Source organism: Staurois parvus, unplaced genomic scaffold, assembly GCF_062004578.1.
Source record: "Staurois parvus isolate SC_StPar_1 unplaced genomic scaffold, SC_StPar_1.0 ptg000115l, whole genome shotgun sequence".
Classification (NCBI taxonomy): Eukaryota; Metazoa; Chordata; class Amphibia; order Anura; family Ranidae; genus Staurois; species Staurois parvus.
This window is the reverse complement of record NW_028317911.1, coordinates 1,802,040-1,827,953: the sequence shown is the minus strand read 5'-3', so window position 1 is coordinate 1,827,953 and position 25,914 is coordinate 1,802,040. Positions and strand designations below refer to the sequence as shown.

At 39.2% G+C, this 25,914-nt stretch overlaps 1 protein-coding gene across 19 annotated transcripts in view; it reads left to right on the top strand.

The window, feature by feature from the left end:
• The window catches only part of EPB41 (erythrocyte membrane protein band 4.1), a 290,966-nt gene that overhangs the window by 233,108 nt on the left and 31,944 nt on the right, over positions 1-25,914 (top strand). For 8 of the 19 annotated variants that reach the window (XM_089671906.1, XM_089671904.1, XM_089671903.1 and 5 more), the window contains 6 exons: positions 102-206; positions 2,902-3,083; positions 8,217-8,276; positions 8,777-8,818; positions 11,434-11,496; positions 13,111-13,293. In XM_089671906.1, coding sequence (XP_089528032.1) covers positions 102-206; positions 2,902-3,083; positions 8,217-8,276; positions 8,777-8,818; positions 11,434-11,496; positions 13,111-13,293 — 635 coding nt within the window. The remainder of the gene's footprint in view (positions 1-101; positions 207-2,901; positions 3,084-8,216; positions 8,277-8,776; positions 8,819-11,433; positions 11,497-13,110; positions 13,294-25,914) is intronic. The other 11 variants (XM_089671913.1, XM_089671918.1, XM_089671914.1 and 8 more) reach the window with 9 other exon arrangements.

The following is a 25,914-nucleotide window of genomic DNA, read 5'->3' as shown; positions in this document are numbered from 1 at the left end:
CACCTGTTGCAATGAAAGTGTTTTTCTTTTGGTTGCTTAGCTGGTGTGTGGCATTACAACAATGTCTCTGTCACACTTGTTGTTTACAAACTTGTTTCCAGAAGAGATCACATTCAAAAATATTGACCAGTCTGTCCTCAAGAGGCCGGAAGAGATAAATGGCGTTGAGCACCTCCATATAGTAGATGTGGAAACTAAGCAGCCAGGTACCATTGTGTGGAGGCTGAGATTGTTGGCTTTTATAACCCAAGCCCCTGTGTGCCAGACTATGCTGCTTTTTATATATAAATAAAATCTATATTTCAAGTGTTTTTTTGTTTGCTAATCATCTAAACATTTGATTTCACATCACATCATGCCTGAAATAAAGATCTGCGGCACCATGACTTGTCTGTGCCTTCAGCTAATATCTGAGGAAGAACATTTTAACATAGAAGATACTAGATGCAGCAACCATTTATGAATGATCAATTATATTTTAGGTGTGGTGTTAAATGAAATACCTCTGTTTTTTTAGGCCAACTAGGTACTATGTGTTATGTGACTTATTTCTGAAAAGTGCATGAAATTAGTTTCTTCTGGCTGGCTAATATGGCACATACTTTTTATTTTCCTACTGAGCTTTTATGTTCCCTAGATACCCAGCAGATGAGAAAGTTCTGTCCACACGGATATGATTTTCCTGCATAGAGAGGTTCTTGATAAATATTGTGCCATTTACACGCCTCACAATACAGTTGGTGGGATTGTGGTTTATAGTGATGGTCCACTATTTCAAAATTAAGTGCCCTGCTTTATATGTCAGGGATTTTAAAACACGTTAAAACCCTTTGAAAGGCCATCCTGAAATTTAGTAATAGAATTGTGTTGTTTTTCAAGCAATGGTTATGTGATTTTGTCAAAAACAACCAGTCCCCAATAAAATTATGCTACAGAAGAGCAGATGCTTATATTTGGTTATTAAAATATATTAATGCTAAGAGGCTCGAAAACATTATTTATTCTTATTATTGCCCACAGTATCAACCAACTGTATTTTTGTAAACATAAGGGAGTAGCGCTGCTCCCATAATGTAAAATATATATAAAAATGGTGCAGTCCCCCCCCCCCCCCCCCCCACTGGGAGTTGATAGAAGTGCTTAGTACTCAGTTTGATTAATCTAAATCCTTTTGACATTGGAAATCCACTCTGTACTACAAGACATCTTCTCCTTTCCTATACCCATAGTGTGTCAATTAGAGAAAATATAATACGTGCTAAAATAAAATGTGAAGACTCTCTCCATCCTACGGAGCACCTTCTTCTATTTAGAGATGGTCCAAGTGAATCAAAAATCTCAACTTATTCCACAATGTGAATGTAAGTGAAATCAAACCTCCTTCCTCCTTTACAAAATGAGAAGTGAATAACCAATACCTCCCCCCTGAGTAGGCGTACCTAAATGTGGCACTATAGTGCACCTCCCCCAAAAGATATGTTAGTGTGCACAACTGCAAGTGATTAATAAACAATATACAATAATAATGTACAGGTAAATTATCCGTGCGTAAAACAATTCAAAAACAAATCTAGTCCATAGGGCACATTTCTTGTGCTTCAGTGCGCTGTAAGTGATGAGAAAAAACTTTTGCTTCCACACGTGCTCCCCCTTTTTCACCGCACTCACCTCACTGTTGCCAGTGGGTCTAACACACTTGTGTAGCTCTCTAATCTGCTTCGGGTGGACTGTGTATGCCCCTCCGATATCAAACTCTCTGATCTTCCATAAGCCAAACTGTTAGGGAATATACCAGATCTTCATACTTGTACCGGACCATAGGGGAATATGCCAGAGAAATGAGGAAGCTTCGCAGAGTATTCCACTCTGCAGTCACTATGGCACTTTATGTCCCATTTGTGATGCTGATGTGGAGCAGAAAGGGAACCAGTTTGGCGGAGCCATAGAACAAATGTGGTGACCACATAGGAGCCTCACAGATTGAAGGGATATCTCATGAGACATATCTTTTGGGGGAGGTGTACTATAGTACCTAATTTAGGTACGTCTACTCAGGGGGGAGGTATTGGTTATTCACTTCTCATTTTGTAAAGGAGGAAGGAGGTTTGATTCCACTTACATTGACATTGTGGAATAAGTTGATGAGGTTTTTGTAGTTACCGCTTGACTCACTTGGTCCATCTCTAAATACTGGAAGGTGCTCCGTAGGACGGAGGGATTCTTCACAACATTTTATTTTAGCACGTATTGTTATATTTTCTCTGATGGACATGTAAGGGGGAAGGTGTCTTGTAGTACGGAGTGGATTTCCAATGTCAAAAGGATTTAGATTCATCACATTGAGTACCAAGCACTTATATCAACTCCCATTTGGAGGGGGCTGCACCATTTTAATATATTTTTTACTTAATAGTAGCAGCGCTACACCCTTATGTTTACATTTACTTAACAAATTCTAGTTAAAGTGTTGTAGGTGTTAGCAGTAGTCCTACACCATTGCACAGTACCAGTCCACATATTTTTCAACTGTATTTTTCGCCTGAAAACGTTATATAAAGTTTCTGAAGTGCTTTGGTCCTAACATGGTTTGCTGGTGGTTATCAGCTTAGTTGCTTTGTGAATTCTTTTGCATGTTTACTAAATGCTCTGCACCTTGCTTGTAAAGTAACAAATGGGGGGCATGTTTTTCTTTTTACCAAAATATGGTACCTGTGATCTAGATCAGCCCAGTTTTTTTTTTTTTTATACCAAATGACAGTTCATATTTGACATCATGCATACATTTTGTGGCTTAAACAGTCAGTAGCAATTGAGTTACAACCCTAACTTATTTCTAGGCCATTGTTAGGGCTATTCCCCAATGTAGAGTGACCTTCTAATCTCCCTTGTTATGTTTCACAGCTGCGGTGCCCACCCCTGAACGCAACCCTCGACCAGTGTCTGCACCTGTCATCACTCCAAGCCAGGTAGTTGTACAGCCTACACCTTCCAGAGAGTCTGCTGCTCACAGAGAAGCATCATCAACTAAATTTGAAGAAAAGAAAACTCAGGAACGGATCCCAGAGCCAAGAATCTCACCTAAGGTTGTTGTATCATTATGTTGCATTACAGATTCTAGCCTAGCCTCTAGGTTCCCAACCTTCAGCCCTTTGGCATTTACTATGTGGTCTCAAGGCCCCTGCAGATAACATTCTGTGGGGGTTTTTTTCTGTTTTTTTTTTTTTTTTGGTGCTTACTTAAGCCAGTGAAGAAAAAGCTATTCTTTATGCTGCCTTCTAGTTAAATAGTTTGCTTTATTTTATTTTTTTCACAGTGTCTTACTTTTCTGCTCTCCATTTCTTTTCTCTTTACATTCATTTGTAAATGGGCTTTCATAGCAGTGATCTCTAGCAGTCTCATGTAGCATATATCTAGTCCCTGACAGTCTCTTGAAGCAGGTCCCCAGTGTCTCTGGTCATCTCCTGTCGCAAGTCTGCAGTTTGACAGATTTCTGTCGCATTATATTCACTTTAGTGATATTGGGGGCGCAGAGTTAGGGCCCTATGTCTAGTAAGTTGACTCCAATAGTTCTAGCCATTATATATACAAGCTTCCTATCAAAGAGTATGTTTTATTACAGATATTACATTTTTTACAGGCTATCTTATAAAAGCTCCCTTTCTCCCTAAAGTGATATGAAAAGTGTGTGATTAATGACATTACTGCTTCACTTTGATGATGTTACTTTGTTTAAACTGGCTTGTGTAAGTAACTGAAACTAAACCCAATTGCTGTTTATCACTTCTGAGAACATTTAAAGGTACTTTTAATAGAAAACGTGAATGACTATAAAGTGAAGGAAATAAGTATTTGATCCCCTGCTGATTTTGAATGCCCACTCACAAAGAAATTATCAGTCTAAAAATCGAATGGTAGGTGTATTGTAATACTGAGAGATAGAATAGCAACAAAAAATTCAAAAGAAATGCATGTCTAACAAATTATACAGTGATTTGCATGTTCATGAGGGGAATATGTATTTGATCCCCTATCATTCAGCAGGATTTCTGCTTACCTGGTGTCTTTCATACAGGTAACAAGCTGAGATTAGAAGCAGTCTCTTAAAGGGAGTGCTGCTAATCTCATTTTGTTACCTCTATAAAAGGCACCTGTCCACAGGAGCAATCAAACAATCAGATTCCAAACTCTCCACCATGGCAAAGACCAAAGAGCTGTCCAACGATGTCAGGGACAAGATTGTAGACCTACACAAAGTTGTACTGGGCTACAAAACTATTGCCAAACAGCTTGGTGAGAAGGTGACAACAGTTGGTGCAATCATTTGCAAGTGGAAGAAACACAAAACTGTCAGTCTCCCTAGGTCTAGTGCACCATGCAAGATCTCACCTCGTGGAGTGTCAATGATCATGAGAACAGTAAGGAATCACATCCCAGAACTACACGTGAGGATCTTGTCAATAATCTCCAGGCAGCTGGGACTACAGTCACCAAGAAAACAATTGGTAATACTCTACGCCGACAAGGTTTGAAATCCTGCAGTGCCCACAAGGTCCCTCTGCTCAAGAAAGTACATGTCCAGGCCCGTCTGAAGTATGCCACTGAACATCTGAATGATGCAGAGGAGGACTGGTTGAAAATGTTGTGGTCAGATGAGCCCAAAATCGAGCTGTTTGGCATCAACTCAACACGCCGTGTTTGGAGGAGGAGGAATGCTGCCTATGACCCCAAAAACACCATCCCAACTGTCAAACATGGTGGTGGAAACATTCTGCTTTGGGGGTGTTTTTCTGCTAAGGGGACAGGACAACTGTACCTCATGAAAGGGACGATGGATAAAGCAATGTACTGTCAAATCTTGGGTGAAAACCTTCTTCCCTCAGCCAGGGCATTTAAAATGGGTCGTGGATGAGTGTTCCAGCATGACAATGACCCAAAACACACTGCCAAGGCAACAAAGGAGTGGCTCAAGAAGAAGTACATTAAGGTCCTGGAGTGGCCTAACCAGTCTCCAGACCTTAATCCGATTGAAAATCTGTAGAGGGAGCTGAAAGTTTGAGTTGCCAAATGTCAGCCACCAAACCTTAATGACTTGGAAAGGATCTGCCAAGAGGAGTGGGCCAAAATCCCTCCTGAGATGTGTGCAAACCTGGTGGCCAACTACAGGAAACGTCTGACCGCTGTGATTGCCAACAAGGGATTTGTCACCAAGTACTAAGTCATGTTTTGTGAAGGAGATCAAATACTTATTTCCCTCATGAACATGCAAATCAGTGCAGAATTTGTTAGACATGCATTTCTTTTGAATTTTTTGTTGCTATTCTGTCTCTGTGTTACAATACACCTACCATTCGATTTTTAGACTGATCAATTCTTTGTGAGTGGGCAAACATTCAAAATCAGCAGGGGATCAAATACTTATTTCCTTCACTGTATCTGTGCTATGAAAAACCACAAAAGATATTGAATTACAGCTGCCCAAACACTGTGCTTATATCCAGGACAGGGTATAAGTAAAACTATAAAGAGTATGTGTTGTGTGATACTATGTTATGTGTACAACAATACACCTTCCTCTTATGAATATACACAACTAAAAAACATATTTATCTCCATATACACGTGCAATAACACATATTAACCTAAAAACAAAAGAACTAAACCATGTACTACAAAACACCTCCCTCCTCATAAATTAGCAGTATGCTGCTTTAAACTAAATAAAGTGAAAATACATATGCAATCAGTATTAGTAAAGTGCAAGACCCATACCTGATTACATTTCTACGATGCAGCGCATTGGGCGGAGCGTCTTACCTCACTTCCACTCTTGCACTTCTGGCCAAGTGTAAAGTTTGGTGGAGGGGGGATTATGGTGTGGGGTTGTTTTTTATGGGTTGGGCTTGGCCCCTTAGTTCCAATGAAGTGAATTCTTAAGGTGTCAGCATACCAAAACATTTTGGACAATTTTTTGCTCCAAATTTTGTGGGAACAGTTTGGGGATGGCCCTTTCCTGTTCCAACTTGACTGCACACCAGTGAATAAAGCAAGGTTCATAAAGACATGGATGAGCGAGGTTGGGGTGGAGGATCTTAACTGGACTGCACAGTCCTGACCTCAACCTGAAAGAACACCTTTGGGATGAGTTAGAGCGGAGACTGTGAGCCAGGCCTTCTCGTCTGACATAAGTGCCTGATTTCACAAATGCGCTTCTGGAAGAATGGTCAAACATTCCCATAGACACACTCCTAAACCTTGTGGACAGCCTTCCCAGAAGAGTTAAGGCTGTTATAGCTTCAGAGGGTGGGCCAACTCAGTATTGAGGCCTACGGACTAAGGCTGGGCTCCATTATAGTTTATGTGCGTGTAAAGATGGGCATCCCAATACATTTGGTAATATAATAGTGTACGTTGTGTAAGTGGATTTTTAGTGTTTTTTTTTTTTTTTTTTTTTAATGTAAAACTAAAGCAGTCTTACACTGCTGGAAGCTGCCTCACGATTTCTTCTTTTGCATATCTGACCCTGAGGAAAAGTTGGAGTGGTGGAAATTTTAAAAAAACCTTGTGGAAAGACCCAGAGGTACAGTGCAGAGGAGGAAATATATCTTAAGTGCATATTGACCCACTTATCAAAAATAAGGAGTCAAAGATGTTCGGTGAGTGAGGTGTTCAGAAGGGGAGCATGTGTGACCACCAAATGCTGTGTGAAAACACCATCATTGTTTCAGCACTTTATTGAAGCACTTTGTGGTATTTTAAATTGAAAACTTCAGAGAGACTTTATTTTGCACTTTATTGATATTGTTTGGTTATGAATTCACAGTTTATTGGTTTTGAATGCACAGAGACTTTATTTGCACTTTGATACCGATTACCTACGCATTTTCAATTTGTTTTAGTTTGAAGCCGCATATCGCTAATTTATGAGGAGGGAGATGTTTCTTAGAACATGGTTTTTTAGGTTAATGTATTATTGCACATGTATATGGAGATAGACATGTTTTTATACTTTTAAAGGAACATTTAAAAAGAAAACATATGTATAACCAAGTTTCGTTAAAAACTTTTTCTTATCAGTGCAGATAAGTTGGGGCTTCTATTCCATTCTATACAAGGGAGCAGGACACAATAAACGAGCTCACCTCCTTATCCTTCCTTAAGAGACCACTTTATTTCTTACTACTAAGAGAGGTAGGATATTGGGGGAGACTTTGGGTGTGTTGACAGTTTAATTTAGTGTAGTTGCAGCATTTTCACTGTTGAGCTCTCTTCATCTCCAGCTAATTGCTGCACTTTCTCACAAGCCACACTTGTACTGTTTTCCAAAGTTCGATTTCTGCTCTTCCAGATAGAAGAGGTTTGCTGTGTAAGAAACAGAGCAGACAGGCTTTAATTGCAGAAGACACATGCAGTGTATTTTCTGCAATTAATTGCCCCTACCTTCCTGCTCACTGTCTTCTTCAGAGCTGTAATCTGAAGTACGCATGCGCAGCTCAGCTTACAATGCTAGTCTGGTCTCTAAATGCCAGGAACACTAGATCATGTGCATGCGCAGAAGTGACATCATTCCACGTCAGCCAATGAAGAGGCCCAAAGTTTCGCACTTAGATGAAGATGCGAGGGATCGTTGCACAGGCAAGTATTGACTCTTTAACCACTTATTTAATAGTTAGTGGATAAAACCTCATATTGTGAAAAAATACAAACTTAGAGCCTTAATAATTAAAAGTGGTAGTGATGACCTATTTGCAGTAAAATAAGCCATTCATTGTACACTTATGAAGGGAATCTGTAAGGGCAGAAAAGTTACCTTTAGTTGTTTTGTTTTCAACAGTACAGACTTTGGGGCTGTCAATTTGAATGCCTAGCGGGTCACTGAATTGGAACAAGATTGTGAAATTTAGTTCAGACTTCACTATCTCCATACTTGTTTAGATGAGTGATTAATTAGCTGGTGAAGCCAGAAGCAAGAAGATGGCCTTGATGCCGCCTGCACCTTTAAAAGCATGCCAGCAGTGGAATCTGCTGTATATCCCACGTCACAGTTTCCTATGAGGAGCTGTTACCATTCTTATTATTTGGTGAAAGACTGTTCTTTAGCTCTGTTAATGGGTTGTCCCTTTCGTAAACAGTACTGAACAGTGCTCAACACGATGGCCACTTTTCCATGGCTACCTGTATTGTGTTCATAACCAAGTGTTTTTTTTTCTCCTGTTTAGGACATAAAGAGATCCCCGCGGGGTCCTCCCTCGCCCGCTGTTAATGGAGAACAAGTGCAGGTTGGTTTTAATAGTATTGCTTGCATCTGCTGTAACAAGTCATCTAGCTTTGGTTATAGGTAAATTAACTGCTCAGAACTACATAGAAAATAAATGCATAGAGTAATCAATGATAATTCGTTTATATAAGAAGGACCATGGTGGACAGGAATCAACACGTTTCTAAACAGAGGAAACCGATACAGTGAAATTCAAGTTTTCAAACAGCAGAAGCAAACCTTTGTGTGGCGCTTCCCTTTTGCCTAATGGAATTTTGAAATATTTGACTGGTTTATGTAGACATTCACAATCACAGTTTGCACAAAAATGGTCAGACAAATAAAATCAACCTAATATGAAATCCCCTGGTTTGAAGTGCAATGCATGTCTGTTCCCGCTAATTGATCCTTTCTGCATGTTAATCCAAGATTTGTTGTAATTTTTCACTGCCGTTCTATAAGTTGTTTTTAAATTAATACCTATTTTTGTTTGTCTTTTAATTTCCTTTTACAACCTTGCAGCAGCCTTCTGAAAAAGAGGATGACATAATTCGCATGAGGAAGGTTAGCAGTGTTTGTTCAGCCTTATTTGTTACCTAGCTCCATACAAGGGAGATAGAAGCTACATTTTATGTGCTGTCCACTCACAAAAAAGCAAGGAGACCAAGTATATAGCAGATGCTTAAATACATACGTTTCTTTGTGCAGGTACTTTTACATTAGGTAGAGGAGTTTGTAGCCTCACCAACGACTATACTTAACTATTTTTAAATGTAGTTTGGCACAAGTCATGTCACATTGCCGGAACTGATAGTATTGTTTGGCCTGGTGTGCCTTTTTGACAGGTTCAGGGAGTTTGAACTTTTTTTCCAGCAATAACATGCAAACAAAGCAAATCTAGATTTTCCTGAGTGAATTGTCTATTGCAGATAATAAATGAGTCAAAATGTAGTTTGCTGTCTCCCTTTAACTTAGTTATTCTCAAAAACTACAACAACTCCCATTCGCGTGCGTGTGTGTGGCTTTTTATACACTGCTTATACTGTACGTCATGATCATGACTAAGTAGAATATGTTCTCTTTGCGCTTGCTATTTATGTTCTTAGTGCTTACGAGAATGCAAAGAAAAACAGATGTGTAAAGTGCAACAATTCATTACATTTCATCTGTCATAGGTTAAGTGTCTGAACAGTGAAAGGTGTCTAATGGGTTTGCAGTGGCCAGTTGTACTGTTGAGATTTTTTTTATTAAAGAAGCAGATAAATCTGGGGGGGTTTTTTGGGGGGGTTGCCTTTCAGCAGCTACGTTCTCAATATAATTTAATTCCAAATAATTTAGGATGTTTTTTAATTTGAGATAGAGTTGAGAAGTCTTGAAAACTTTTTTCTTTTTTTTTTAATGCTGTCTGTGTCTCCACCGAGGTGATTTCCACTTTTTTTGGGAGAGAGAAGAGAGGACATTAAAAGAGAGTAGTTATAAGCGGACAAAAGTTTAAAATCTTTCCCAATTCAGTTCAAAACTAAAGAGGGCTATAGTTGGTTAGCCACTACTCAGAGCTTCTTAACTTTACTGTGGGTAAGATTTATGACCATCATATATTTACCATGAATTATTGGAAGTTGATATGTCGGATTCGTCAAAAGTTACATGTGACCACAATATTTTTTTTACATCATATTTTTTTGTATTTATTTTATTTAAATGTATTTTTTTTTTTACATCTTTTCTTTGAACATTTTTTAAATTTATCTTTATTGGTATCAGAAGGGATGAACAACATCCCTTGTGATAGCTGGGACAGTGACAGATATTTCTTTTTGAGAGATCAGAAGTCTAATAGACCCCTGATCCCTCCTCTGCTCTCCAAGGCAGCTGATCAAACACAGATCAGTTTGATCGGCAGCCAGTAAATGACAAACTAAAACCATAAGTGACGAAATCCTTGTTGATTCGGTGATCTTTCATCACAGAGGAGGGTCTGTAACAGATGTTCCTCCTCCTCTGTACCGAGCTGATCTGACCATTTGCAGCTGTTCTGGGGTCTCCAGAACCCTGTAAAAGTGATCAGGCAGCTGTAAAGCCACGAGTCACTTTTGCTTAAAAGCCAGTTGCTGGCTAAAAAAATTGATACCAGCATCATGGCATGGCTACAGCAAAGTAACTACATGTCAAATCAGTAATACAATACGAGAATCATAGTGATGCATCCACAAGTTAATTCAGTGACCATTAAAACAAATCGTGCAGCTACATGTGCGTATAACCTTAGACTTTAGTCTAAAAGATTTGCGCCTTCCTGTTTAACTCACTATTGAAACCTATTAAAGCAGCTCACTCACAGCTTTTTTTAACTTTGTTTTAAAGTGGATTAAAAACTAGAAGATTGTCATGTTATAATGCACATCTGACAGTGTTAATTGTGCCAAAGCAATACCCTGAAAATGTGCCTGTTTGTCTTGTATTACCCTGTAAAATAACAGTGCACTTCCTTGTATGTGAGTGTGCCTACAACCTCATAACTGCTAATCTGTAGTGTGAAGTTTAAGATACTTCTACATCTTAATGCTACTCTTTAGGGATTTAGAGAGAATTTTAGAGATTTAGAGAGGGGATTTAGAGATATTACTATTGTGTTGTTTACTGTTCTCCTCGCTGGAGGCTCTGACATAAGGTAGAAAAACCCTGCCGCTATCAAGTTGGCAGTCTCTACACAGAGATACAGTGGAGAACAAGGCATGGTAAGTCAGTAACATAGGAAAGATCAGCTCCTTTGTCTTCTGCCTGCCATTTTTTGGGCACATCTTCCAGAGTTTTGTCCCTCTTTAAATAATTCAGCCTTTTTGATTATTGACCTAGCACTAATTGAAACACACAAATTATTTTTTCCTTGTGCCCTTGTTGCTACTTGACTAAAAATATAATATATGAGCACTTTTAGAATGACATTTAACAACTTTCCTGGGAAGAACATCTGTAAGACAGGACATTAGCAGCTATTCCTCCAGGCAGTTAGTTTAGTGTTCAGAGGTAGACAGACATTTTACAGATGATAGGCTTTACTTTTTTTGGGGACACAGAAAGTATGACACAGAAAGTACCTCTTATCTATTTACTTTTCTCAACTATTCGTCATTGTCTGTTTTCCATTCATACGGAATTTTTACTTTTTCACTTTGCAGAAAAGAGCAAAGAAACTAGAGGGGGAAAACATTTATATCAGACATAGCAATTTAATGTTGGAGGTTGGTATAAATTCTTGCAGTCTGTAACCCCGTACTGTCTGGACTTTGATGTCTTTATTTTTTGTTCTGTTTTCTAGTGTATATGTACCTGCAGATATACCTGCAGGCACTGTCTGCATGTTAATTTTTTGCATGCATGCTTCTTTTTTACTGTAAAATGTTGTATGTTCTCTAACGTATTTAACACGTGTTTATGTCTGGAGACCTTGCTGCTTGTATCACTGGATTAAGCTTACAGGGATATTATCTTTGTGATGTGAAACTTTTCTGGTCTTGCTTTGCGTGTTACATTTTTGTGCTTATACAAGTGATAACCAAGTTCAGTGTGTGTGCTTCTGCCATTTGAAATTGTGATTTTAATTAAGCCATTGAAACTCAAATATGTCAAAACAATGTGATGCAACTTTAACAGTGCTGCAACGCCTTTAAACTGCTTTTGTCTTTTAACTTTTAAATATTAGATAAAGCCTGTGTGGTCAAACATGTTGAATTAGTCATCATAGACCTATTCACATTCTGCCTTAGTTAGGTGAACGGGTAACAGAAGCTTCAAGCAGGGCACTAATTCTTGCAAAAGCGCTAGTCCTTCAGGCTAGTGCTAGTGTTGTCAGATAGCCACTTGTATACTGTTCCTAAAATAAGTCAGGTGAGATTTTTTTCTTGAAAGCCCTATGCAATACAAAGGAGATGCCCACTTTCCAGCATGTAAACGATTATATAGAAACGTTTTTTGTTTGTTTTGTTTTTTTTTTTAACTCCAACTGCAAGATACAAACTGGTTCTGTATAACTATTTTTGCTGCATCTCTGGTGTAATATTGGGAAGTGCAATTTATATTTTTAAAATGGGAGCTAGTTTTACAACAGTGTTTAATACATTTTTGTCTTTTTTATTCAAATGGAACCATTACGAAGCGTTATGAAAAGCATATGCTTTCTTGGTGTTTGAAATTGACTGATTAGTCATTTTTTTACATCAAATAGGACTTAAGAGTTTACCATGGGCATTTCCAAATCTAGTTCTGCTTCTGCTATGGGCAGATATTAGTAGCCATGACTGCATTGTGTTCTTTGTTAAATTCCTTGAATATTAGCAAAAATGTATGGCAATTTCTTGCCAATTTGACCTTTAGTGAATTTGAATAATCAAACTTTGTCCCTAATCCATTCAATATTCTGGTAGAGAAAGGCCTTGTGCTGACCTCTTAATTAGTTACAGCACCTGTACAAAAGCCTGATTTTTTTTTTTTTTAAGTGTGTTATATACATACAGTCTTCGTTTTCACACTTAACTATTTTCTGAACTGTATGTGTTAAAGGGTCTAATATGACCATCCATTATCCATCTGGTTGGATGTGAGCATTTTCCTTAAAATCAGGTTTAATTGTCTTGCCACTAAACAACATGTTACAGGCTACAAGCTTTGGCTACATTGTGCTGTGTCCTGAGGATTTCAGCTTCTATCTCCCCAACTGCTTACCATTCTTCTTTTCTTTACTTTCCTTGTTTTTCTTTCTTACTCTTTACTCTTTCTATCTCCTCTTCACTTGTAAATTCTTCCATCATCTTACTCTACTGCTCTTCCAACTGTCCACCTTTCCAAAAACTTCTCAGGATTTAGAGACTCGGACTCAGGAGGAGATCATTAAGCACCATGCCAGTATTCGTGAGCTGAAGAAAAGTTTCATGGAGTCAGTACCTGCGCCACGACCCAGCGAGTGGGATAAACGCCTTTCTACCCACTCTCCCTTCCGTACTCTCAGTTTCAATGGACAGGTCCAAACTGGCACTGATGGGGTAAGTTTGAAAATCACCATAAAACACATCTGAAGTTTAAGGAGCTATTAAAGTGAATCATTAAATGTAGTTGTAGTGGTTTTTTATTTATTTATTTTTAAATCCTGCAGATTTATACATATACAGTGGGGATCGAAAGTTTGGGCACCCCAGCTAAAAATTTGTATTAATGTGCATAAAGAAGCCAAGGAAAGATGGAAAAATCTCCAAAAGGCATCAAATTACAGATTAGACATTCTTATAATATGTCAACAAAAGTTAGATTTTATTTCCATCCTTTACACTTTCAAAATAACAGAAAACAAAGAAATGGCATCATCAAAAGTTTGGGCACCCTGCAGAATTTATAGCATGCATTGCCCCCTTTGCCAAGCTGAGGCCTGCCAGTGTCATGGATTGTTCTCAATCATCGTCTGGGAAGACCAGGTTATGTCAATCTCAAAGGTTTTAAATGCCCAGACTCATCTGACCTTGCCCCAACAATCAGCACCATGGGTTCTTCTAAGCAGTTGTCTAGAAAACTGAAACTGAAAATAGTTGACGCTCACAAAGCTGGAGAAGGCTATAAGAAGATAGCAAAGCGTTTTCAGATGTCAATATCCTCTGTTCGGAATTTAATTAAGAAATGGCAGTCATCAGGAACAGTGGAAGTTAAAGCAAGATCTGGAAGACCAAGAAAAATATCAGACAGAACAGCACGCAGGATTGTGAGAAAAACAATTCAAAACCCACGTTTGACTGCATGATCCCTCCGGAAAGATCTGGCAGACACTGGAGTTGTGGTACACTATTCCACTATAAAGAGTTACTTGTACAAATATGGTCTTCATGGAAGAGTCATCAGAAGAAAACCTCTTCTACGTCCTCACCACAAAAATCATCGTTTGAACTTTGCAAATGAACATATAGACAAGCCTGATGCATTTTGGAAACAAGTTCTGTGGACCGATGAGGTTAAGATTGAACTTTTTGGCCGGAATGAGCAAAGGTACGTTTGGAGAAGAAAGGGCACAGAATTTAATGAAAAGAACCTCTGTCCAACTGTTAAGCATGGGGTTGGATCAATCATGCTTTGGGTTTGTGTTCCAGCCAGTGGCACAGAGAACATCTCACGAATAGAAGGAAAAATGGATTCAATAAAATTTCAGCAAATTTTGGATGGTAACTTGATGCCATCTGTGAAAAAGCTGAAGTTAAAGAGAGGATGGCTTCTACAAATGGATAATGATCCTAAACACACCTCGAAATCCACGGGGGATTACATCAAGAGGCGTAAACTGAAGGTTTTGCCATGGCCTTCACAATCTCCTGACCTCAACATAATTGAAAATCTATGGATAGACCTTAAAAGAGCAGTGCGTGACAGACAGCCCAGAAATCTCGAAGAACTGGAAGACTTTTGTAAGGAAGAATGGGCAAAGATACATCAAACAAGAATTGAAAGACTCTTGGCTGGCTACAAAAAGCGTTTACAAGCTGTGATACTTGCCAAAGGGGGCAGTACAAGATATTAACTCTGCAGGGTGCCCAAACATTTGCAGACGCCATTTTTTTGTTTTCTGTTATTTTGAAAGTATAAATGATGGAAATAAAATCTAACTTTTGTTGACATATTATAAGAATGTCTAATCTGTAATTGGATGCCTTTTGGAGATTTTTCCATCTTTCCTTGGCTTCTTTATGCACATTAATACAAAATTTAAGCTGGGGTGCCCAAACTTTTGATCCCCACTGTGTATATATATATATATATATATATATATACACACATACTTTGCAGAACATTTTTGAAACTGAAGAAAGTTTAAAATTATACCTATATGTCTGTGTGAATATGTTTATGTGTGCATCATAAGGGGGTAAAATACACCTAATTTTATATACTAATATTCCAATCTTACTAGGGAGTAAGGCTACTTTTGCCTTCAGATTCGCTTCAGAGAAACCTCCAGGTTTTTTAAAGTCAATGAAGCAGGTGGAAATTAGTTTTATTTTGTGATCCAGATTTGACTTTAGGTAACTGCTGCTTTTTTTTTGTAGGCAGTGTGCACAAATGCTTATTCATCCTTGGATGTTGATCCATTGCTCGGGAACAGTGTTTGTACCATAGTATACAAATGGCCCTTTAGAATGGCCTCATTGCTTTGCCATTATGCACCTAGGCAGTGTAATTAGACCTAATGAGAAATCATCAGAGCCAAATACTGTATACTGTAGCTGCTCACAGGATCATGGACCCCTTTTCAAACTTTAGCATTTTGCCACATATATTGCCTATTGAAGGCATCCTTTGGTGTTTTCTATATGTAATGACATCAGGATATAAGGAAGAAAAGGAAAGTGGACTCATAAATTTGTATTATTTACTCAGGATTTTAGGTTTTGTTGGTTTACACTAACGTATTAGTCTGTGTATGTTGGCCTTGCTTACAAGCCGTGTCTGGATGACAGTCCTACCATAGAGGCTAACTTTATGAAGCTTACAACATACAGTCTTTGTGTAAACTGAGTTGCAGATGTGTCGAGTCAGTTTTGTGGTAAGTGTGGAGCATGTTCTTTTGTGTCGGATGTCAGCTATCCTCTTAAAGTCTAACAATTTCTATTGGTAAGTGTCTGCTTGTAAGAGCTGGTAACTCTTTCCACTGCAGTTCATCTATTTTTGGAAATGATTACTTGTAAGTCCATTCCCCTTGACTTTTAAATAATATCGCAGTTTTTGGAGATTTACACTTGCTGTTATGACATAAAATATTTGACCTTATTTGGAACACTGTTAGTTGCATCATATTGCTTTGAAATCTCATATCTCAAGATACTGGAACAGTAGGCTAATCTACAATCAGTCTTATATGATTCACGTTTGGAACTCTGTAATTGTGGTTTAGTTACTTTAAATGTAACTCTTGTTTATTTTATTTTGTCCTCCCTGTGTGTCTGTTTGAAGATAGATAAATGTATATTTCTCCCTTTTGAAAAGGAAGAATTTCTGTTCTACTGCAAACAGTTCTTCCGAAACACTGGCTGTGCCTAAGGCTTGATTTACTTGTGTGTATTGAAGCATTCTTCTATAATAAGATTAAGCTAAACACCAGGCTAGCTGTTAAATATATAGCTGAGATGTTTGTGTGTGAACTGTTGTACCTGTACAAGAATTTTGTAAGTGTGAGTTGAGTTCAGAGAACCCTTCAAGATAACACAATGAGGTCCTGACCCTCTGACCTTAGATTATACTGCAGTTAAGCAATACAGCATTGTTCCAAACCTGACACTGCTGATGGCTACTCAGTGAAGGATGAGCAACCAACTTATAATAAACCAAAAAGCAATTCCCTGTGCTTAGTGTACAAATTAAAGAGATGAGTCAACACAGATATAGTGAAATACTGGATATCAAAACTTTCTTCTCACTAAATAGGTGCACTTTCACTTGAAGATGTATTCATACTAATTTTGATACAACACTGTATTAATAAAATTGGAGCAAAAATATGAAAACAGTTAAGAATAAAAACAATCCAAGATCAATAAAAACTCTGTACTGTATATGTGAAATAGAGTGCAAAAAGTTGACAATATCGAAATATGAATCAATCTGAATAAGTGATTTCCAAGTGAATAACACCAGTGCTTGCGGACTCCTTACCAGATGGAAATATTTCAATAAACAGAGATCAATTGCACTTTGTGGGGATACAGCCACAATATCCCCAACAGCAGTTTAGGTTTGATATGGGTCCAGATAGATGGAAAGACCGCAACATATAGAGATTAAATGTGCCTTTTGGTGACACAGCTGCTCAGTTCTGCTATGGCTTCACTCATATGGTATATGAGGTAAAGCCAGAACAAAAGGGGCAAACTCGTAGTGCAGCAAATCCTAAAAAAGTACTGCAGTAATCCACTCACATGAGGTAAATGTCAAAATCGCAATATACAATAACCAAGATGATATTACAATCGTAGACTCCAACCAATGTGTTTTCACTACACGGTCCCATTCTCCTCTTTTTCCCCACTTTCTATATGTATCACCATGGAAGGGGTTAACACTGCGGGGTTGAACACTTATATCAGATTCTGGATGGACAATCCTGTGCTCATTCCATTCTTTCAGCAGGAAGAACTTTCCCACTGCTGCTTCAGTTTCAAGAGCCATGTGGATTGCTTACTGCACAGTAACCTGGTCTCCTTCACCTGCCTTACTCTACACCTACTTCCCAGCAGTTGAGTTCAAGAGTACCTGAGGCCTTGCCTTGTGTTTTGCATTGTGTACTACTGCTATATTGCCTCTGCCTTGTAGTACAATATGTCCGATCCTAGACACATGGGGAACATGCCCACTGTATTTTGTTCCTCCAGCTCACATTTAGTTCCAGTGCTGCCTGCAGTATGCCTTTGGAGGGTCCTGACACTGATGGCCTGGAATATTGCCCCTATAGTCTATATTGGGAGTCGGCAACCAGTAGATCGGCCAGATGACTGGTAGATCACAGTCAGGGCTTGCTGATCTGCCATCCCAGAGCATCAAACAGAGTGCAATGCAGAGGGACTACTTGTAAAATTGGATCAGTAGTAGGGAGCAAGAGCCGCATCAGCCAATGCCTCCTCTTCAGTGCCAGCTCCTACGCCTTGTCGTGGTTGCCAAGCATGAACCATCAAGTTAATGATACCGCTCTTCGGGTGCCCTACAGTACAGCAAACAAGGTGTTAAAGCAGGCAGCATTAATGTTGCTTTCTCCCCACCTATTATATCATGGAAGTTGTTACATGTTCCACCATAAATATAGGTGGAACATGTAACATGTTCCTAAGGTGAACTTATCTTTTAGCTTCATGGGGTGTGGCCACCTCTTCTGCTCTATCCAGGGATTTTTATATTGTAGTTATGCAGGATTTTATGGGCTTAATAGCACTGTTTCCTAACTCTGGCCGCAAAGGCTTTAATCAAGCTCCAGTGCTTTCCCCTGCAGATCTGCCTGTAACACCTAAGCCTTCAGCCACCTACAGTCCCTGACGGACAAGCTTTTCTCTGAGGAGCCTTGGCCTTCTGTCATTCTATGCTAAAAGACACCGTTACAATGCTTATTGATGCGGTATGCACTGCTTCAAAATTTGAGGAGCAGCCTGTAGCCTCTGCTGGCTCCAGTTTGAGTTCTTTTAGGGCTCCTAAGAATGCCAAAACCAATCTGGTACACCTGCTGTTCACTGCCTTCCTTTGTGGAGACTGGAAAAGTCCTGATATAATGTTTGTAACTCCCGGGCATCTGTCAGCCTTGTATCTGTTTGAGGAGGATTTTGTTAAAAAGCTTCAGCCCTTCAACAGAATTAGCAGTATTCTGACCTATCTAAGCATCCACCATCCCTGTGGAGGATGCACCTGTCTTTAAGGACCCCACCAATAAGTGGCTGCGGGCCCTTTTGAAGGCTCTCTTGTCCTTGGCAGGTCCTATATTGTAACCTGTATTGGCTGTGTTTTAATGTGTCAGTCCCTGCCTGACTGGTTTAAGGCTATTAGAGGGGGATATCTGATTAGTATATTAGTTGATCCCCTGTTAATGGAGTACCTTCAACTCATGCCTGCAGCAAGAGAAACGGATACAGTGTTGATGGGTTGTTACAGGTCTCTAGCCTCATCTCCTGTATGAGTACCCTGTCAGTAACATTCTTTGGCTATAGTATAATGCTGCAGAGCCTGCTTTTTTTTGGAGCTGCCTGGGATATCATTTACAGGGATGTCACTTGGGCAAGAGTGCCCATTTTCCTCAGCAAAAGCACTTAGGTCTTAGTCTGGGAAGACTCACTCCTCGTTGGTGCCCAAGAAAACCTTGGACTTCCAAGTCCCCCAAACCCTCAGACAAGTCTTCTTTGGCATGAGGTGCACCCCCTCTCTTCAAAGTGGGGAAGGGGGGAGGGGGATGTCTACTAGCCTTCGCAGACACTTGGACAGCCTGTATCTAAGATGCTTGGGAACAGAAGGTAGTTTTGGTGTTGAGGCCCAGAACTTCCTACCGATGGAAGTTTTCGCATTTCACCTCAACCAGGACATTGTCCTTCTGTTCCTTTGGCTCCAGTTCATCAGAATGAGATCTCCTTCTATTGCCTGGATTTAGTTCAGGCTCTGAGCAGTGCTTCTTTTGTCAAGACTGACTCTCTCTTTGTTATTTCATGTCATCCACATAATGGTGAACAGATTCTCATTCCACCAATTCTCAGTGGCTCACACAAGCCATCATCTAAGTTTATGGTTCTAAGGATTGGGTTCTAGCTGGCCCACTCAACTATATATGTAAGTGCCATTGGGCTCATTGGCATTAGACTGCTGATTCTCAGAATTGCAAAGTTTTCTGTTTACACTTTCTTCAAGAGTTACCAGGTGGATAGTTAGGCCTCATCTAATACAAGATTTGAATGAAAGGTCCTTCAGGTGGCACGCTGAGCTGCAGTTCAAACAAATGGACCTATTAACATTTTGTTTGCAGTGGCCCACCCCTCAGTTGGTCTGCTTTTACTGGTTCCAACTCATCTAAACTCCTGTTTCTTTTAATGGCTGCGAAAATATGATTTTTGTACCCATGGTAAAATCCCTTTATTGTTGTCCATTGAGCGTTTCACACCTTCTGTGTTTATGATCCTACTCCTTCTCCTGTTTAGCCACAAAGCATGCCAGGAGTAGTAGGTTATCCTGGGCTGGCCCTCAATTTTATTTTTTATTGTCCAATCCTCCTGTAGATGGGAGTATATGGGAACAGTATCTGAATTCAGTGTTGTATTTAGGTTTTGTGCTGCCCTAGGCAACACAAAAATTGGCACCCCCCTCCCACCTGCAGAGCCTTCCACTACCACTGCCTCCCATACACCAGCCACCATATGCCACAGCGAGACAGAGAGACACTCGGCCTCACAGCTCCGGACATTCCTGGGAACGAGTGGGGCTGTGCATACACAGTCATGAAACCTGTAGCCTCTCTCAGAACCCACCAGGTCCCCAAGCCACGTGTGTCCCTTCTTCTGAGGGACAGTGCTGCCCCCCCTGAAAAATGCCGCCCTAGGCAAATGCCCTGTTTGCCTTGTGGTAAATACACCCCTGTCTCTATTCCTAACAAAGGATTCTACAGTGAGTACAGGATTTTTTTATGCACTGCAAAATTGTTTTCTTGGAGCTCGTCAAGGAACACAGGATCTGTTGAATCTGAAACTGCTGGGTCACACTGCCACATTTAGGGGAATTGGACACTGGTAAACACAAGCTGTTTGCAATCTAGGTATGATCTATCTCACTTCCATGATGCTTCAGTTTTAGAAAAGCAGTATTAGAAGTAGATCAGAAAGAGTCCTGTGTCCCTTGTTAAACTGCAAGAAAAGGTTTTTATGGTGAGTATAAAAAGCAAGTTTCTAACTCATCAAGGGTCACAGAAACTTAATCTGAGACCCTTGGAACATCCTAAAGCAATCCCACTGAGTGGTGGGCAACACAGCAAATAACAATACTAACAGGAAACAAAAAAACACAAGCACAAGGGACTGCCTGAAGTGAAACGATTAGCTGCAGGAACTTACACCAAAAGCTTGCATCTGCAGATCCCTGAACATCCAACTGGTAAAACATGGAGAATATGTGAACATAAGAGCAGGTGGCAACCTTACAGTTCTCGGCAAAAGAGTCTTGATGCTGGAAAGCCCAGAATGTAGTCCAAGATCTAGAACAGTGTGCCCTGACTGGAAAAGACGGAACACTTTGAAGTGATAGGTAGTGTATAATGATCTACAGAAGCCACCAAAATATGATGGAGCAAGAAACAGGCTGTCATTTCTGGGGACCCTGAGAAATGGCAAGTGAGTCAGACTTTCTGAAGGAAGCTGTAGCTGAAATGTAAACATGAACAGCCTGCCCAACATCCAAAAACTGAGGGAAATCTCCTTAGAATGCACAGGTGTTGGACAGAGAGATGGAAGTATGGTGTCATTCTTTAGGCTGAATCTAACAAAGTCCTCCACCAATGCCATGCATTGTAGGTGGATGAATTTTCCACAGAAACTGGCCCCGACGACTGTCAGAATACCCAAACAGTGCCTGCATCTGATTGCACACGGGCTTGGGTTGGCTTTCAATTTTCTGCCTGGCTCCTTTTAAATTTTTTTTTTTTTTTTTTTTTTGAAGGACGTCAGATAGGAGGTTTCCAATATTGCCACCCATTAGGCAAATATCGACCAATATTTGCTCTTTGCATTGGAACTGAAAATCTGGAAGAGCCCACAGGTTTTCTTCCATATTTCCAATGAGGGTGGAGTACCACATCCATATAGCTCCATGGAAATCACCAGAATTCCCTTCATTTCAATTCTGTGTAGAACCTGAGGAAGGAGTTTAAGATGGAGGAAGGCACTGATCAAGTTGTACTGATCCAATGGAATCACCACTGCATCCACCAGAGGTTATACAAAAAGAAAAAGTGCCATAAGTTAGGGGTGTATCCACCCATCAAAAAGCATTTCCCCGACTCACCATAAATGAGGTATGGATTCTAAACTTAAAAGCTTATATGAAAAAGTTAGCAGCTGACAAGAGCAGACCTGCCAAAAAAGACAGTATATTATGAATCCTATGCGGAGTAATTATTCACTATAAATAGTGGGTGCAAATATTTTTATTGAGATCAATTAGATCATGAAAAGGTAGGCATTTGAATCATGGTGAACACATTATCAATCATGAAAAATAAAATCAATAAACAAAAACAAAAAATGTTCTGCGTTTTCACTTAGCTGCATCTGTGGCTGGGAAGGGAGTTTAGATTTCTTAATCTTTGTCTTCTATCTTTGAAGTGTCAAAAATTTCCTTCAAATGTTCATGAAAGTGAAATGATGAAAGATGAGTGATGAAACTCCTGAAGAATAGATACGCGATGAGTAAAGAATCTTGGAATAGATGTTATAGGCATGCGTTATCATCTTACAACATCAAGCTTCACTCCTAATGCAAAAACATGGCTTCTAAAGGAGGAATATGACATTATAATCAGTATTACCTTCTTTGCAATTCATCATCATCACATAGGTTGGTTAAGAAAATTGCATTGTGTATGGCCAGTTTCAGTCAGCCTACACAATGCAATTTTCTTAACCAACCTATGTGATGATGATGAATTGCAAAGAAGGTAATACTGATTATAATGTCATATTCCTCCTTTAGAAGCCATGTTTTTGTATTAGGGGTAAAGCTTGATGTTGTAAGATAACACATGCCTGTAGCATCTATTCCAAGATTGTTTACTCATCACGTATCTATTCAAGAGTTTCATCACTCATCTTTCATCATTTCATTTTGATGAAGATTTGAAGGAAATTTTTGACACTTCAAAGATAGAAGACAAAGATTAAGAAATCTAAACTCTGAAGATTTACCTAAATTTGGATTCAAGTGTTATGGACTTCCTACACCTATTTATAGAAGATGTTTTTGCCCAATGCCAAGTTTGACCTTCCCAGCCATAGATGCATCTAAGTGAAAATGCAGAATGTTTTTTTGTTTTTATTTATTGATTTTATTTTTCATGATTGATAATGTGTTCACCATGATTCAAATGCCTACCTTTTCATGATCTAATTGATCTCAATAAAAATATTTGCATCCACTATTTATAGTGAATAATTACTCCGCATAGTATTCATAATATACCGTCTTTTTTGGCAGGTCTGCTCTTGTCAGCTGCTAACTTTTTCTTATCCACCAGAGGTTACCTGGGTGCAAACCCATCCAGTTTGTTGTTAAAATCTAGAGGCTGGGAGGTCCACATTAGCATTCCCCACCTGTTACGCAGGTCATGGAACACATCCTGGTGTAGGGCCATTCCCCAGGGTCAGGGGTGTTAATTGAATATCTGTGCCTGAAAAGTTGATGGTCCTTAAGGCTTGAAAGTAAGTACCCTCAGTTGGACTGCTTTGGGGTGTCCTAATGGTTTCAGATTGAACTGATCCTGTGTTCCTTGATGAAGTGAGCGTGATTTTTGTACTCTTCGAAGTTCATTACAGGACACAGGTCCCATCACTCTGTGTATACAATATACTCCTAATACTGCTTTTCTTAAAACTGAAGAGGTGTTGTTTTCTATGTTCCCCATCCCTCAGTTGGACTGCTTTGGAATGTCCTAATGGTCTCAGATTGAAGTGATCCTGTGCCCCTTGATGAAGGAGTAAGAAAGCGTGATTTATGTACTCATTGAAGTTCACCATGGTACACAGGTCCCACACCTCTATGTATACAATATACTCCTCTACTGCTTTTCTTAAAACGGAAGCATTGTGTGAGCAGGAGGAACTATATTTGGCTTGTCAATGTCTTTTTTTTTTTTTTTTACTGGTGTCCCTTGATGAATGATTAAAAAAACCTCTATTTTTCACTTGCTCTTTGAAAGAAAAATCTACTTTGTATGGATCCTAATGTCTTAAGTGTTCTGAAAATATAGGTTATAAGATGGTTTATGTACAGGAAACAATACTTAGCATTCCAGAAGATATATAAGATATATTACTTTGGAAGTACTGTTGCCCTCAATCCAAGTGAATATGATTGTTGTCATAGAATTGTATAAACTGTTGCAGGTAAAAGGAGGCTGTACATCAGGCCAGTTATAACTTCACCAATACCCTGTAGCCAACTGTATGTCGTGAAAGAATCACTCAGCCAAGCTGTATTCTCCTGACCAATCACTATTTTCCCCTGAAGTAAGCAGGTAATAGTCTATCAGTGCTCTTCATCCTTAAAAACATGAGGGTGATCCATGTCAATGAAAATAAGTTGTTACATCATATCCAGCCATCATTCCGTGTCTATTCCACACATAAGCCCCTTGACATATAACAAAGACTGGTCTGCTATGTCAGAGATTTTTAAGGCATACTTCAGTCAAAAAGCTTTGAAATGCAGAATTCACAGCCTGCCTCTTACATTGTATTCACTTGGACTTAGCTGTAGTACACCAGATCATCACACCGCTTAACTATTTGAATTCCAGCCTGTAACACCCCTTGATCACCAGGCCATTTTTTTTCAGTTTTCAGTGCTGTGATACTTTGACAAATTATCCGTCTGCAACAGTGCACCAAGATGAATTTTATATCATAATTTAGACAGAGCTTTCTTTTGGTTTTATTTAGCAACTGCCATTGTTGCAACAGTGCACCAAGATGAATTTTATATCATAATTTAGACAGAGCTTTCTTTTGGTTTTATTTAGCAACTGCCATTGTTGTTTGTGTTTTTGTTTTGTTTTTACACAGGATCTTTTTGCCAGCAAGACCCCATGTATAAGTATTGGTAAATTATGATGTCCATGTGCAAGAGGCCTTAATGGTTTGATGTAGGGCCCTTTCTTTCTGTTTTGAAACATTAGCTTGTGTTAATTGTTAAGCTACCCATAACCATGAGATGGAAGTTATCTAGTGTAGGTGGTGGTTGTAGATTAGACAGGTTAGAAAATCGTACAGCAGGAAACAAAACCTGTAAATTTGTAATGGATTATATGCTCTTCTTTGGGTCCTGAGTTCAGCTTTTACCAAATAACCAGAGGAGTGGTGACTCCTAGAGGCCAGAATAAAGTTGTCTGCACAATTTGTATTTTCAATATGTGGGAGACTTGAGATGTTTGTTTTTTTTCCATTAATGTAGTATGTTAATATAGTACTACCATAACATTTTCTGGGTTGTGGTGTCACTTTATAGGTAGTTCAGCACATATTTTGATTTTCACAGTTAAAAATATGCTTTATTAAAGCTGAAGTCCAAGCAGGTATAAGAAAAAAACATGCTTTTACAGGAACAGTCAATTTTTGTTACTTATTGTTCCAACATGCCAAATATCTGCCTTTACTTGTATATTAATATTTTGCTGTATGTTTCTTGTGTGGCAGTGGCTTTGCCTACTTTTAGAACACTTCTGTTACAAGAGATGCCATTCTAAACTGAGAGTACAGAATTAAAAAGGTGGCTTTCACACAGGGACAAGGTCCTTAGCCTTGTGTATGGTGACCCAGAGCTTACACAGGGTGTTTTGGGTGGGGCTGTGACAAGTGAAGGGCACCTGTGAAATGCAGGCAGTGCACAGAGTACTGGTGCACTTTAACTAGGTGAAATTATTTTCTGGGGTGTTCAGCTGTAGAGAGATTAACTTTTTATGACCCTCTGAAGTCTTTGTGGCCTTTTTAAATGTATTACTTTTAATTTGCAGAGGGCTGCAATTGGAAATACCTGTTCTGAACTTGCCAGCTTGTTAACATAACTTGGTATCAGGACCAGGGAATTAATTTGCATAAATAATACTTATATGACCATTTTTTCAGGTCTTGAGATGCAAGGATCTCTAAAACCCAATGTTGTATAGGCCTAAACATCATGTTTTAATCGCAGTATTGGCAGAGCAAAAATACTAATAAACTTTCTGTTTTTGGAGTACATGCTGGTGACCCACTTTTTCAACGGGATACTTTTTAAAGATGACTCTGCTTTTAGTAAAATTAATACAGTCCATTCTCACTGAGTTAACTTGCATTAAGTACACTGAAAATGAATTTATAGTGATTGGGTCAGTTTAATATGTTTAATGCAACATAATATCCATGGTAACA